The following is a 15,819-nucleotide window of genomic DNA, read 5'->3' on the forward strand; positions in this document are numbered from 1 at the left end:
TTTACCTTATTGGTGTTTTCTACCTAAAAAAAAAAGACTTTTCATTCTACGCTGTTTCTCTTACATTTAATAGTAGTTTCGTACAAAAATATATCGGTAGACGTTGCGTATATCTTGGTATTGAGACATAACTTTTTTAAATCGAGTCAGTCGGTTGGAAGCACCTTTGTGTGGCTTTGCAAAAGGAATTAATCGTGTTTTTATCTTCTGCATATTTTAGTATAATGTGGAGACGATTTGTGAAATGAAGATGTGATCATCGCAGTTGTAATCGCAATTTAAGCAATTACAAATTAAGCCCCTAAAAAGGATTTCAGGGCTTCATCGGGTTTGAACCCGTGACCTCTGCTTTCAGCTATACCTTACCAGCTGAGCTATGAAGACCCATACATTGGGAGCAGAGCAATTTTGCTTTAGGAGAAGATTTGTATTCACCAGTGAACTTTAGCTGCTTACTCTTCAGTCTTTTAGTCATTAGTGTCGTCTTTTCATTTCGGTGGCGAGTTAGGTCGCAAAGCAATATCTCATGAAGTGGATTTCAAAGTCTAAATATATAGCTTTTTCTTTTCGTCCCTTTATTTTACTAGGGTGGGGACATCGAGTACAAGGGAGACCCGTTACGAGATTTCACCCTTATGAGGTACATGTTCTTGTGCAATAAGATTCCTTTAATTCTGCACGAGCTTCCAGATGTAAAGCAGAGCCATTATGAAACAAGTCATTTCCTAAAATATAGACTGTACTAGTTATTGAATTGTTATTTAACTTGTTATTGTTACTGAAAGGGAAAATCATATATCATAATTTTTTTTGCAATCTTCTATGTCCAACTTCGTTTAGACAGAGCACACAACATGGTGGAAGATGTTAATTTATATCAGGTTTTCTTTGTAAAGAGTGTTTAAGAGTTGTCTCTAAACAATGAAACGGCGGCAATTTTAGGCTACGTGAGTGTAAACGCTCAGAAACAGTTGGTTAAGATACACACAAGACGCTGTTTCATTCTTTGTTCGGATGGTGTCTTAATTGTTTATCAGTACCGTGTTTCTGACGTGTGATTGTTAAATGCTTCTTTGCAGGTTTCTGGACAGATTTGTGTATAAAAATCCGAAGAGGAAAGAGCGAGGTAAGTGCCGTACATAGCTACTAAACGTTTGGTTGCTTGTACAATGTCAAACCACATTTTGTAGATTATCGTGTTTTTACTCGCGCAACTTGTTTCTGTTTCCTTAGATCATGGAGGTTCACTTATGCAGCCGAAAACGTCATCAAGTAGGCTGGCCGAGGAGCCTGGTAAGAGCGAAAAAAGGCGGGAAAGTAACGGTTTTCTATCTAAACACTGAGAGTGTAAAAGTTCTTCAATTTAGAACACTATTATCAAGTTTAGTTTTTCCACTGTTTCAAAATTATGCCTTTCACAAGAACATAAGTTTTGACATGCGAGTAAGGCTTATTTTCGTAAGTGTTTTTCGTAAGTAAGTCTTATCTTGAAACTGAGTTAAGAAGAAATGAGGCTCAGAATATTACGTCATCATGACGAATCCCTTTGTTACTTAGCAACAAGTCCTATTAAAACTGCTAGCTCAATCATCTCTTGAAGCACGCTATAAATTATGGCTTTAGTTTATTTTATCCATTCATTTTGCAGTGAATGCTAAAGCATTCCTTTTGAAGAAAGAAGAAGACATAAGAGAAGATGAACTGTTTTTTCACAGGTATTGCTATGAAAGAGGTACTAATCCGTAGTAACATTTTTTAGCACATCAAGAAAGTATCTTCTATTTGATGTGTTGCTCAACTCTCGCCACTTGTCTGCTTAATATTGTGTTGAAACTGTAAGGAGAAATTAGACTTTGATCGTTTTTGGGTAAACGGGTTGAACTAAAAAGTTAACTTTATCAGCTTACAGTTCATGGATATTCCTTTGCTGTATCTTGATCTTAGATTCTTTCCTTGCCAAGTGTGAGTCGTTGGTTTCTTTTTGTTGTTGTTGTTTCATTATAAGCCTGCGTAGCAAGATTTCCCGTACGAAGAGCTTTTCCGCATTCTGGCCGCGCGTAAATTGGAGCGAGAGCAAAAAAATCGACGAAGCAGGGGGTGGTGGGGCAAGGCTTCGTGCTTCGTCGATCATTTTTTTGCTCTCGCTCCAATTTACGCGCGGCCAGAATGCGGAAAAGCTCTTCGTACGGGAACGCTTACTACGCAGGCTTTTTCTTTATAAAAGACGTTTATATTTTTCCTGCGACGTTTATAGCCTACAAGCCACTTTTCTCCATCAGGTCACCCCTCTTTTTAGCAGACTATTGCTTAGGGGAGTCCTCGTTCTTTTTCCCTCGAGAGAGGAAGAGGGAGGTGCTTGGGAGGACCCTGTGAGCTATAGATACTGTATTCATGAATACCCGGGAAAAATCGAGAGCGCAAAAGGAGGTGCCTTTACATATACGGACCTTGGTAGTCAAGGTTCCGCATTTCTCGTTCTTTATAGTTGTTATCATTTCATCTTAGGTATTTCAAGCAGAAAGCAAAAAAAGAAAATAAACGGAAGAAGAAAACTAACGATTCTGTCGATGAAACGTCAGAGATGGCTTCGAATTTTGGTACGGTTTTGTTTTTGTTGCTAGACTCCAGAATGATGCCATTGTCATTACAAGGTTTCTGTGTTTTGACTTCAGTTGATCTGCTCTTTTGACAGACAACATTCAAGAAGAGCGATCCAGCGAGGAGTTCAACTTCGCTAGGTAGGAAATTCTGATATCTGTCGTTTAGAGGGAACCCTATGCAAGAATTCAAATGGTTTCCCATTCTTATTGTCAAATCAAAACTAAAAATCTCCCACCAAAAACTCTAGCTCGTTTGATTCTTAGCTGGGACTACGTAGCAGGGAAAGTAGAATCGTCGGTGATACATTTTTCTGTTTGCTTCCCAGTGAGTTAAAGAGCTCTAAAGAGCGCGGTGCAAGTGAAAACAAACACACAGCTAGTGATGAGGAGGACGAGGGCGATGACGAAGAACAGAGCGAGGACGAGACTGACAGCGAAGGCGAAGACATGGCGGGAAAAGAGCAAAATTCGTCGGAGGAGGGTACAAACTGATTTTATGCGGGTTATAAACTCGAAGTTATAAAGGAAATTTTAGTTAGCGTGACTTGTACCCCGTTCACACCAACATGTTTAACATGTTTAAAAGTGGTTTTACTGGACAAGGTTAAAAAGTAGTTGTTTTTACCGTGCACACCCCACAAGGCGAAAACCTGCATGATTAAAATATGTCAGCAAGGTAGTTTGAAATTTGTCTTCTCAAAATGACTGCAAAGCGTAATGAGTAATCGGCAAATTGGAAAAGTTACCTAAACCTGATTTAGTTAAACTAGTTTAGTTAGTGTGAATGGGGCATTAGACTATGGGCAGAATGGCAATATGATCGGCTCTGTAAGAACATATTGACGACGAGAATTAGGAAAGTCGAGCTCGTGTTTTCTTGAATGGGTGCTATCTATAAAAGTCAAATACCAATACTATTTTAAGCGTTGATTCCTTCCCTCGTGCCTATTTCTCAGTCCTTACTGTGTATCTTTTTATTTACTTTTTTGTATTACTACTCTTGCCAGAGTTTGATTACGAAGCCATGGATTTTTCATCCACCGACGACGAAGAAGCGGGTTTGTAAATTTTTTTTTTAGCAAGTATCAAATTTTACTTATTATTTGCTTGTGATTATTATTTATTTGTGGAAGCAAGATTGATGATTTTCCACCGTAAATATCTCGCACCATCGTTGTCTCGTTTTCAGAGGAACCAGTCACTTCACAAGGCAAAAAAAGAAAACCGACAGAAAGAGATTACGAAAAGGTATGCGTGTAACATCCCGCGGACTGCTACGAACTTTGCCTTTGTTATTTGTGGAAAGAAAGTGTTGTGCTACAGTTATAATAATAATAATAATAATAATAATAATAATAATAATAATAATAGTAATAATAATGATAATAACAAAAATAACAATAATAACAATAACAATAATAGCAATAATAACATTAATAACAATAACAACAATAATAACAATAATAATAATACTAAATGGGCAGTGGGGTAGGACAGAGCTACAGGAGACCGTCCTTCTTGGAACTGCTCACATACTTAGGAGGACTCTATCCATCAAGTAATCCAGCAGACTTATGAACGCCCTAGGCTCACGGATTGAACTCGGTACCATAAGTTAAAAGCGGCAAGACTTTAAGAACTTATAATAATAATAATAAATAATAATAATAGTAATAATCACTTTATTTAAGTGTCGATGTATTTAGCACTAATGTGCTAATTGCGGACACTGTAAATAAATAAACAAATATTTCAAATTTAACTTAACTATTAAGAATCCCAACTGGTGGGAGGCTGACCAATTGGCTATTTACACAACGCGGTCGAGGAGTTGAACTCGGGGTTACCGAGAGCAAATCCAGATAGCGGTAGGGTGGAGGATTTGAACCAGGGACCTCCAGATTTCAAATCCAGAGCCCTAAACCACTCGGCCACGCCGCCTCCCATTAACCGACTGAAGTTAAGTTCGTTCGAAGGAGCTAGTGTAGCAAGCGTTCAGTCCAAAAATTGGAGCGAGAGCAAAAAAGTCGACGGAGTCAGGGATAGTAGGGCGACCGAATCCCCGTCTCCGTCAGATTTTTTTTTCTCTCGCCCCAATTTTCGCGCAACCAGCATACGAGAAATCGTACAGGAACGCTTGCTAAGCAGGTTATTCTAAGCTTTGTTTGCAGTCTCGTGGGTCTTGTCACGAGTGACGCGACTCTAGAGATGTGTGTGACGTGACGCGTCATAAGAATAGCTTGTTAACAGCGCTCTTGGACTATTATTTTTAGTCCAATTCTTGTTTTCATTGCTGTATTTTCCAGGCTTTGCTCGAAAACTTGAGCTCTGATGAATTTTCCGACGACGAAGGAAGTCAGAATCCGAAAAAGAAATCCAAAAAAGGACAAGTGGAAGAGTAAAATTATATTTCATCTCGTTTGTTTGTTTGTTGTTCGCGATTTTGTGATTGAAATCGCTTATTTCCGTAACATATTTTTGTTTCTCTTCTTGGTTTCTTCAGAAGTGACGTGTCATCGATGTTTGCATCGGCTGAAGAGGTACAACATTTTTATTACATTATACTTTTTACCTTATGTATGCTGGCTTCCCCATTGCGTGTCGTGACAATCAAATTTCCTAAGATTTTTACAGCCATTACTAAGCAAAAAATATCGTTCTTACTTTCAAATGCCCTAATGCACATGCGAAAGAAAAGTTTCTGTTTCTGTAACAAATGCTGCTTTCAATTAAAAAACATTCTTGCTTCCGCAACAATCGTTTCTCGTAGTGAGGTAATTACGACTTGATCTCAGTGACACTCGACGATGTGCCGGCGTCCTGGCAAGTTACGCATCTTCCTACCTTTCCGCGCCGCATTCACTGCTTTTAGCGTGTCTTGCTCTGCTTGAAAAACAAAATGTAGGAGCTAATACAATATACCATTGAAAAACAAAAACTTGATAGATTTAGTTGTCTTTTAAATTGCTTTCTTTTAATCTCGCTTGTTTTGAAATTACCAGTTCGCTCATCTGCTGGAAAATTCCAAGGCGTCACGTGGTGGAAGCTATGACGTCAAGAGAGAGGGCGCCAGCGACAAGCAACTGAAATGGGAAGGGAAAAAGGCGGGAAGAAACTGGAATAAAAAGAAGGGAGACTGGGGTCGGGGGAGAGGTAGAAAGATAGGACCTCGTAGAGAAGCCAAGTTTAACCCGAGAAACAAATCCAAATCGCAAGGGAGAGGTGTGAAAAGACAAAGATAGTAATGCGCTGTATGTTATCCGCTCAGGCGATGTTAAAATGACACTTGAAGTATAATTTATTAAATACCAGAAATGAGTCGTTTCACGGTGGAAACCCATAGTTATAAATGGAATATTTCAACTTAAAGGAGCTCAGTCACGGTATTTTGAGTTATTTTGGCCACATACAAAATTACCTTTAAATGGTAGGAAACCTGAAAATAACAGTTTAAGAAGATAAAAAAACACCAAAGAGATAATGATAAACCATAAAGGAACAAGGATGGCTAAGGATGGAGAAGATTGACACGGATTACAAACGACGAATTTGAAAAATTGAGGCTTTACATTTTTTAATATGTGCAAACCGTTACTGAGCTCCCTTAAGAATGATGTTTGATAAAGCATCTATGTTGAACTCTCAAGGGAAATGAAAAATTATTTCAGATAGCAGCGAGTTCGAGATTGGAGGTACACCTACGTTCAACACAACTGAGTGAAAGAAGATTTGACCAAATGCGAGGAAAATGGCTTTTTGTTGCTTACTGTAAATAAATAAAATATCACAGCACCATTGCCTGATGTTTGATGTTATTTAATGACCTTTTTGGCGTCGGAAACACAATGTGAAAAACGGTCTCGCAAATACAACTAGCATATGGCAAAGATTCAATTCCAACTAATTGGAAATCAGCAAATAACCAAAACTGGTTAATCTCTTCTGTGAAATCAAGTGTTAGACTGGTGTTTTGCTAAACGTTTGAAGGTCTTGTGGTACTTCTTGATTCTCGGTGTATCAGATCAGCTCCTCTGGCACATCTGGTATCTGTCGGACACAAAAAAATATCCCAGTCTTTTGTATGACTGTGCACTTTACACTTGTACTATATATGAGCTCGTAGTGACCGGCTTGTAGCCAATTACCGCTCTTCAAAATGTTCAGGAATCTCGGTAGAGAACTCGGAATAAACCTCGATAGAATACTTGGTTGAAAATTCATAGAAAACTCGCAAGAAAACTCGTAGAAATGCTGAAGGAACAGCCGCCAGAAGCTCGTCTTCGAAAGCATTTTCTTTTCCTGTACTCCACTCGTATTTCTATTACTTGATAAAAACACAGAAAATGCTTCCTCTCTATTTTCTTTCCTTAATTAAGTAAAGCAGAGTATCATTTGTTACCGTGGCTGTAATGTCCACAAGATCGTTGGCCAGTTTCTGTCCTCTGTACATCTCCTGCATGTTGTACTTTAGAGAGGCGAGCAGTGTGAAGTATTCGTTGGTCAAGGGCAGGGCCAGTCAGAGGCATTTAGTGCACTCATAGTAATAGAGGGGAATGGTTATGAAACCCGCCAAACATCAAAGGAGCAAACAAAGACGCCAAGAGTTATGTTGAAAGGTCCACGACCGTGCACTTCTTTTGTTTTGCACTCGTACACCATGCATGAATTACGTAACAAAAACGTTTCTATTGGTTAATTCCTCAGAAGTAAACAACTATTGTATTTTTGTCACTGTTTTGTGCACAGACAAGGCCAAAAAAGAGAACAAAAACATAGAACAAAGAACTTTGTTGGGTGTCATAACCATTCCCCTGTATTAACTATGGTGTACTGTACTATGATTTGGAGCACTTCATAAATACTCTTTTTCTTTGGCCATCGTAGCTTTAGTTGTTACTTTTATTCCCAACGGTCACTTCTTAAGATGTATGTGGAAACATACGAATCGAAACGTCAAGTAAATGAACTTTGTTTTTTAACATGCGTTTTATTGCCATGTTTATCACCGCAGTTTGCGTGTTATTGCAGCACTTCATATTCAATAAACACCGAAACTCTTTCATGATTGTACCTTGCCGTGAATTTTTTTCCAGGGTAGTAGTCTTCTACTCTTTTGATAATCCTGATTTCTGTATCTTCTTCGTCTTCATCCTTTGTAGAAAGAAGAATGAACAAACAAACAAACAAATGAAACTTGAGCGTACATGTAAAATAATCTTGATAGTTGTCAACAATGACTTTTCCTTTACTTGAACTTTTGTTGTTCGCCTGTGCGCGAGGGGATGAAGTTGGGCAAGAATGGACAAGAGATGTTTGGTTGATAGCAGATTTGAACGATAGCGTCATTTGACTACTACTCGTTTTTTGTGAAAAGTGAGCTGATCAACATGACACGAGCGTGGGACAAAGAAAAAATCTGAGTGCCCGATAGGAATCGAACCCATGACCTCCCGAACACCGGGCGGGTGCTTTATCCACTGAGCTACGAGAACTCATGGAGAGCAAGGTCATTTAGCTGACTCGGTTTTTCTTTATTATTTAAATTTTGAAGCTCCAGTGTGGTTTTAATAACGATGAACATAAGAAACAGAAAAAGTGAAGTAATACTAGTATCCTGGTAGTTGTAATCAAATCACACCATCATGCAAATCGTATGTTGGGTCAAAAAATAAACTATATATATACATTTTTTAAACATGTATAAAGCAAAAAACTCTATCAAAGCCTTTTTTTTTTTCATTCTTTATTGCTTCCACTATTATGTAACATATCAAACATAAACGACAGTATTTCATCAGGATATCCAAACACCGAGAAGAGAGTTGAAAATACGACGCACAGCGGAGTATTTTTGACGAAATTCGAGGTGTTTGGATATCCGATGAAACACTGTCTCGAGTGTTTGATATATCTTCTCAATCGAAACAGCAAAAACGAAGGAGTAAACGGAGAAGTAAAATCGCGGTCAAAATCTATGTTAATTAAGTATCTATCATTATCGTTTTGTAAGGCAAGCATTTAACCAAAAGTTAAGTAATGACCGCTGAAGGGGGTCGGTTACTTCAAGCATTTCTGCTTTTTTTGTAGACTCCTCATCGCTTTGATTTTAAAGCCTGTTTGTAAGAATATTTATATTGAATATAAAAGTGATGGAAGTAATAAGTTGAATATGTCAAGGGTGTAAGAAAGTAAACTCCAAAATGCACTTGAATAAGTTCTTTTTCTGATCCAGGGGTGTTTCTACATGTGTAACATTTCCTGAACCTGCTGCCGTTTGCGAACTTTTTTGTTTCCATTTTATTTCTCGACTCTAGACTATTTTTGACTGTTCTCTTATACACTTGAGTCGTCAAACAACGCGTCTCTCAGCAAGTCGACAAAAGAGTTTCGTGGCAAATAATGGAAGCGGACAACACCATGCAAGTGGCTTGAATACGAGTAGTCCCTCTTTCGCTTCGTCCGTCGTGCGTGTCGTGAAAGAAAACCACGAGGCTGTTTTCGTGAACGTTTTATACAAGTCTTTAAAAAGTGCCCCCTCTCTTCATCGTGTCAAGGTAAGCAATAATCCTGTTGTATCTTTATTAGTTTGTCTCTACGTTTTAACTGTACAGTTACTTTGCCTCGCCAGGTCATAGGAAACTCGACACTGATGGTGTAATTTTGAAGAAGTGAAAATGATGAACAATTTCAAGACAGACAAAAATGGATTGCTATTTAGATGAACTTTAAAACCCCTTGCTTGCATTATTGCGACCAAGAATTCCTTTCAGAAAGTACTCTCTACTTAACAATTAGATTATGAGCTCGAGATTTCTATCGCGTGATAGTTGACGAGGGCGCAGCTCGAGTCAACTATCACGCATAAAAATCCAGACCAAATAATCTAATTGTTTTAGTATAAATCTACTAGGCGTTCAAAACTTTATCTAAATTCTCTTATTAGACACTTCGAAAACGCAAAGAAGCAGCCGTCATTTTGTTGACAAGCACACACTGCCACGCTACTCACTATGTACAACAGAATAGATAGTGAGTAGCGAGCCTAATCAGAGAGCGGCATTCGTGAAAGAACTCTAGTAGATTTATACTAATTTTCAATACAATTCAAAACGTTTTTCTCTCAGTAATTTTTGGCTTCTTTTATTTCTTTGTTTACAAGTGCATATGTTTGTTGTTTTTAGGCGTTTGTTAAACGCATCTTACAAGGTTGCAGTTTTCAACAACCTGCGTTCATCTGTGATACACTATTTATGATCTCCGAGGTAGATATATCAGCGAAATGATCTGAGTTTCAAATTAGAGAATGTCCAGGCATTTCCTTATCCTGTTTAACGTCTCTGTTTAGTTTTCGTGGATGGCATATTTTAAATTTTCTCAGAAGGCGTAAGTTTCCCGATGGGGTAAGAGGAGTGGGGAGGGAATTTTATTTTAGGCGGGGGAAGTACATGTAAAGTCTTCTTAACTAGACTACGTGTACAAACTGAAAAAGTTTCCCTACAATTTGTAGCTTCCTGTTACAAGTTCATGTGCTCCTCTAGCTCTACTGCTCTTTTAATTTGTAGGTCTTGTTTTTTTCTTTCCTCTTATCTTAAGTGTTTTTTTATTACCATATGAGGAAGTAGCAGATCCCATTAAAATAGTGCTCAATACACATATAGTGTAGAGCTGAGTATATGAGTAATAACGAAGAGGCAAGATTTGCTGTTACTCCGAGTTTCGTGCTTACGCACTCATCAGACAGTATAGTGTGTTTTTTTATTATTTATTTTTTGATCAGTGTTAATAACAGACAAAGGTTAAACCAGGAATCAAGAGTCTGACACAGCAGCCGGAGGTAAGTAAAAGCAATCAGACTAGCTCTGTTTTAATGATTTCCTTTCGCAGGACCGCTTTAATCAGACCTGGAAGATTTTCAATTTTGAACTAGTTTAGCGGGTTTCTTTTACCCTTGAACAAAAGCTGGCCAGCAAAGCTTTTTGTTCGTCTTATTTGTATCTTTTTACATTTCTAACAAAAGTGAAGGTCACTTATTTGTTCCCGTGTGATTTTGTTTTTTCCAACCTGTAAAAAATGTGCTTTAAGCGATATGCTAACGCACGTACACCCAGGCGTTTGTGTTGGTTTTTTTAAATCTCTTTTACATCGCATATATAGTCATTGGCATTAATAGGAAATTGCGCTCTGTCTTGTGTTTAACCTTTCGCTTGCAGTAGCGATAAAACTACATTTTCTCATTCAAATACCAACACATTATCAAGTACACAGGTGACGAGGATAAAGATAATCATCAGTTATTTGAAAGTGATATTGTCGTGACGTCGCTCCAAATTCTCAGAACTGAAGTGATGGCTGTCAGTAAGAAGAACTGACAATCTAAACTACGGGAACTGAAATGGTTAAGAGCAGTTTGATCTCGCGTTCAGTTTGAATGCTTGCTATAAGTGGCTCACTCGGGATGTGATGCGAAGGTTATCCAAGTTGAATTTCTAATAGAATTTTTAGATGAATTTCTAATTCTAATCCGCACTTGACTGTTTATTTCCGTGACATGAGACGAGGTACACCTACCTAGCCGTGCGTATAAAGTTTCAAATTGCTTTATCCGCGACCGGTCGTTTCTCGCCTCACGATGTTTGCAAGACTTGTTGTTTGGTGTCTTTGTATTCAACAAGTCAGTTCCCTTAAAGGATTCAAGAGGGCTTTTCAGTCAGGAGACATCATTCTCGGTGGACTGAATGTGTTGCACCACAAGGACGCTCACGATAGATGTGGAGATTTTTTTGCCGTCGGTCTGGGTTACACGGAAGCTATGATCTTCGTGATCGAGGAAATCAACAACGATACGTCACTCCTTCCTAACATTACACTCGGCTTTGATATCCGCGACTACTGCGAAACCATCTCTATCGCCGTCAAAGAGACTTACGAGTTTGTGCGAGACACAGATTTGTATCATTCGTGCTCAAGCAACAATTCCCGCGTCGATAACGAAACAACTTCCTGCTGTTGCTCGAGCAAGAATTCCAGCCCCGTTAAACTGATCATTGGACCTTACGACTCAGCCAGTGCCGTCCAGATTGGAAGCCTTCTAAGCGTGGCGAAGATTCCCATTATAAGTTTCTCTGCTACGAGTGATGAGCTAAGCTCGGCGCATTTTCGATACTTTCTCAGAACGGTACCTCCTGATGGCCAACAAGCCCGGGTGCAAGCGGATCTGTTCGAGCACTTCAAGTGGACCTATGTTGGCACCGTAGCTCTGGATGACTCCTACGGACGGTTTGGTGTGTCGGCGATACAGAATGAATCCTACAAGCGGAAAACCTTCTGTATCGCTTTCTCCGAGTTTATTCCACGGCTTCGCGCAGCCCAGAGCATAACACAGATTGTCTCTGGAATTAAACAGCAGAGCAATGTCAAAGTGATCGTCGTGTGGGTCTTCGGCGGATATGCTAAACAGTTCTTTGCAGAAGCTCACAGACAAAAGTTATCACAGCGAACTTGGATTCTGGGCGACGCAACGAACACAGAGGGAAGCAACCTACTTGGCCCATACTTTAGTCTTCTTGATGGCGCCCTCGGTATTCAACCGCACAATCGCAGGAACGAAAGGTTTGAAAAACACTTAACTTCTCTAACCCCGAATAAAACTCGCTTCAGTAAAAATCCGTGGTGGGCTGAGTACTGGAAACAATTTAGGAATTGTACCGTTCAAAGTGTCTATGAAACAGACCCGAAATGTTTCGATGTTCCGTTGTCACGCAGCATGGCTAAGGAACTGATTGATCCTTATCTTATCTACCTCATAGACGCCGTCTATGCAGCCGCCTACGCTTTGGACAGGAGCATCAGGTGCCGTGAATCAGAAGAAAAACTTCAAGGGGGAGAGTGCGCACTGACAAAACCACTTAAGACTGGAGGGGTCGACCTTTTGCCATTCTTGAAAAATGTCAGCTTTAGAGGTCTCACTGGTGTTGTGGAATTTGACGATCACGGAGATCCAAAAGAATCGTCGTTCGAGATAGTGAACATCCAAGTGCACGGAGCGGGCGAGAAAAACAAATTTATAGTGGGATCTTGGAACAGCAAGGAACAGCAAAGGTTGCGATTAAACGATTCCGCGATCAAGTGGGCAAACGGCAGTGTTTATACAGAAGTTCCGGCTTCAGTTTGTAGTGAGGTTTGTCTCCCCGGAACTCGGCAGGAAGTAATTGCGCCTTGTTGTTGGAAATGCGTCAAGTGCCCGGGAGACACAGTCAGCAAGGAACCTGGGTCCACCAACTGCACTGCGTGTCCTCCTAAACAGAAATCGAACGATGCCAAAACGAAATGTGTCAGCCTACCAGTGAAGAACCTGCGTTTACAGGACACAGTTGGTGTGTTGCTGTCTTGTGTGACAGTTGTAGGATGTTGCATGACCACTGCCGCGTTACTAGTATTCCTGAAGTACCGCGAGACGGCCATTGTCAAAGCTTCAAACAGACAGCTGAGTTTCGTCCTTCTGCTCACGATCTTCCTCAGTTTCACTCTAGCACTGTTGAGCTTGGCAGAACCGACTGATGTTATTTGCCGCGTTGCACAGTTTTCCCGATATATCATCTACCCCACGTTCGTGTCAATTCTGTGGTTAAAATCCGTGCGTATATTCGTCTTGTTTCAAGTCGACGTTTCCAGAATGCCCTGGCAAAGTTACATTTCTAAAGCCAAGTATCAAGTGGCCTTAGTTGCTCTCGTGAACAGCCTGGATGTTGTGTTACTGACCGCCTGGTTCGCTTCAGACCCACCCTTTCGAAATGAAAAAATCCAACCAACTCAGTACATCTTTTACACGTGTAAACCGTATGGATCTTCAGTCGGAAAAGCGCTGTATTTCATGGTTTGCTCATACGTTCTGCTGCTTTCGCTGCTTTCGTCGTTTTACGCCTTCAAAGTCCGGAAACTGCCAGATAACTTCAACGAGGCGCGGTTCATCGCGTTCTCTCTGTACATCATTCTGTTGTCAGCATTATGTTATTATTTGGTGGAGTTCTCAGTGCAGGAGGGCTGGTACGTCTCGGTAATCGCCTGTACCACTACTCTAGTGGACTCGTTTGGCTTGCTCGGGTGTATGTTTGCGCCTAAAGTATTCAACATTCTGTTCCACCCAGAGAGAAACTCCAAAGAGGTGATAAGGTCGCAGATAACAGCTTATGTCTGGCAGAACGCTGGGTTGACAAACCTGAGCGGAAATACACCCACAGCGAGTGCAAGCAGTGAGAGAAATGAAACTGAGCTAAAAGAACTGTAGAAAGAAAAATAAAGAGAACATTATCCAGAACTTCAACCTAAAAGAACCTGTCCTACTTACGATGTAGTTGTTTGAGCCCTTGGTTCCGGCAAGCTGTCGTGACAAGTTCGGAGTTCCTTGCTATTTTTGATTGGACAATTGTAATCGTCAATCCTTCGGGTGCTTCTTCGACGGTTGGATAAAATCATATTTCAGATCAAATCTGTATTGGTAGATATGTTTAAATCATTTTTCTCAGTTTCAATCCCAAAGAATTCTTCAGCTCAGACTGTTTGGTAAAAAGCGAAGTAAAAAACGGATTGTAGTAGAAGCCGTAAAGGTCGGCACACACGAGGGGACTAATCCCTGCAACCACAGTGAAACCTGAATTAAGCGGACCCTTTTTTAAGTGGACACCAGCTTGAGTCCCAAAATTTTCCCCCTACATTTACTGTAAAGTAAACCTGCATTCAGCGAACACCTCCGTTAAGCAAACGCGGACACCAATAATAAGCCATTTTGTTGCAGAAATCCAGCAGTAAGCGGACACTTCAAGGTCTTTTTACCTCTTAAGGTTTAGCTGAGACTTCTTTAGCATTTTTCAGTTATGTCAATTAAAGCTAAGTAGATTATTTCAGATTGATGCATTGATCGATTGGACATTGTACTATGCTAGTCTTTGACACTGTGTTACAAAAGAGTTAATAATTAACTATTATTGCACAACATATTAGAACGTGTTTTGAGCGGACACCCTGTATTAAGCGGACACTAGTGATGGTCGCAAAGTTGTCCGCTTGATACAGGTTTTACTGTAGTCCCCTGAAGACTTTCCACGAAGGGACTGGTCGCAGGGACTTGTCTCACGAACAGTTCACGCGAAGCGTTTTGAGGAACAAGCCGCGGGGACTTGTCCCAAAATTTCAAACTGGTTTGAATTCGTGGGGCCAGTCGCAGAGACCAAATTTTAGTCCCTGCGACTAGACTTTGCGGCAAAAATGGCTAGTTCACCCGATGGGACTTGTCCCCGCGACTTGTTGCAGGGAATAGTCACCACGTGTGTGACGACATTAACAGCTTACCGACTTTTTGATAGTTTTTTTTTTTTAACCAAATATATTGTTTTTGAGTGAGATCATTCAGTGTTCGTGGATATGTAATTGTAAGCGTTAACTTTCTGTTTTTTTTTTCTCGTTGTTGTTGTTGTTGTTGTAAATTTACAATAACCTTTTGCCGGGATGACTTTGGCAAACTGGCAATTTGATTTTTGAGATTTTGTGCCCTACTGTATTTAGTCAGTTGTAACTGCATTGCCATTTATATCAATCTTTTGATTTTACGTTACTGTGCCATTTTACGTTACTGAACGTCCAAGAATTGTCTCTGGTAAATCGAACTTTGCAGAACACACCAGGAAAATCTTGTAATAAAATGTACATGTGAAATAAATCACCGAACAATGGCACAAACGAAAGAGATATCGGTTTTATTTTTCCAAGAGGGCACGGTAACGAATCCTGTTATCTGATTGCTTGTTAGCACGGTCTGGATTTCCTCTCTCTACCCTCGGTCACCTTAACGCGCTCGATGTGTGTGTGGAAAAGGTCAACAATTATAAAAGTGGTTTGAGGGAAGGAGAAAAACAAAACAAGTTATTTACCTGTTATCGGGCTGTTCCGTACTGTGCAGAACTGTGACCTCGGGCTTGAAAATGCTGCCCTCAGCACAGTTTTTCACTACACGGACCTCCCAACCGGCAAATAACCGATGATCTACAATAAATGAAAGAAAAGAATTCCTCGCTGTAGAGGTGGTTTAAATATCAGATTTTAATTAATTGGTATGGATTACTCCGATTTTATGTCTCCGTAAAGTCCTTACTTGTAGTTTTTGATTAATAAATTCCCAACGCTAAAAGCATTGTTTCAAGTCAATTTGCAAACACTTTGAATTTTA

General features: G+C 40.0%; 2 protein-coding genes across 2 annotated transcripts in view; both read left to right on the forward strand.

The window, feature by feature from the left end:
- Positions 1-7,560, forward strand: part of LOC145484206 (CCAAT/enhancer-binding protein zeta-like) — a 28,923-nt gene extending 21,363 nt beyond the window's left edge. The window contains exons 23-34 of the mRNA XM_081462843.1: positions 588-640; positions 1,080-1,126; positions 1,234-1,293; positions 1,649-1,715; positions 2,506-2,597; positions 2,693-2,738; positions 2,927-3,081; positions 3,608-3,658; positions 3,790-3,848; positions 4,907-4,998; positions 5,104-5,140; positions 5,603-7,560. Coding sequence (XP_081318969.1) covers positions 588-640; positions 1,080-1,126; positions 1,234-1,293; positions 1,649-1,715; positions 2,506-2,597; positions 2,693-2,738; positions 2,927-3,081; positions 3,608-3,658; positions 3,790-3,848; positions 4,907-4,998; positions 5,104-5,140; positions 5,603-5,842 — 999 coding nt within the window. The 3' untranslated portion in view covers positions 5,843-7,560. The remainder of the gene's footprint in view (positions 1-587; positions 641-1,079; positions 1,127-1,233; positions 1,294-1,648; positions 1,716-2,505; positions 2,598-2,692; positions 2,739-2,926; positions 3,082-3,607; positions 3,659-3,789; positions 3,849-4,906; positions 4,999-5,103; positions 5,141-5,602) is intronic.
- Positions 7,561-10,463: 2,903 nt separating this feature from the next.
- Positions 10,464-13,971, forward strand: LOC145484210 (extracellular calcium-sensing receptor-like). The gene has a single exon (XM_081462846.1). The coding sequence runs from the start codon at positions 11,230-11,232 to the stop codon at positions 13,882-13,884; it is 2,655 nt and encodes an 884-aa protein (XP_081318972.1). The 5' UTR covers positions 10,464-11,229; the 3' UTR covers positions 13,885-13,971.
- The last annotated feature ends 1,848 nt before the right edge of the window (positions 13,972-15,819 follow it).

Source organism: Orbicella franksi, chromosome 4 (assembly GCF_964199315.1).
Source record: "Orbicella franksi chromosome 4, jaOrbFran1.1, whole genome shotgun sequence".
In the NCBI taxonomy this organism is placed as follows: domain Eukaryota; kingdom Metazoa; phylum Cnidaria; class Anthozoa; order Scleractinia; family Merulinidae; genus Orbicella; species Orbicella franksi.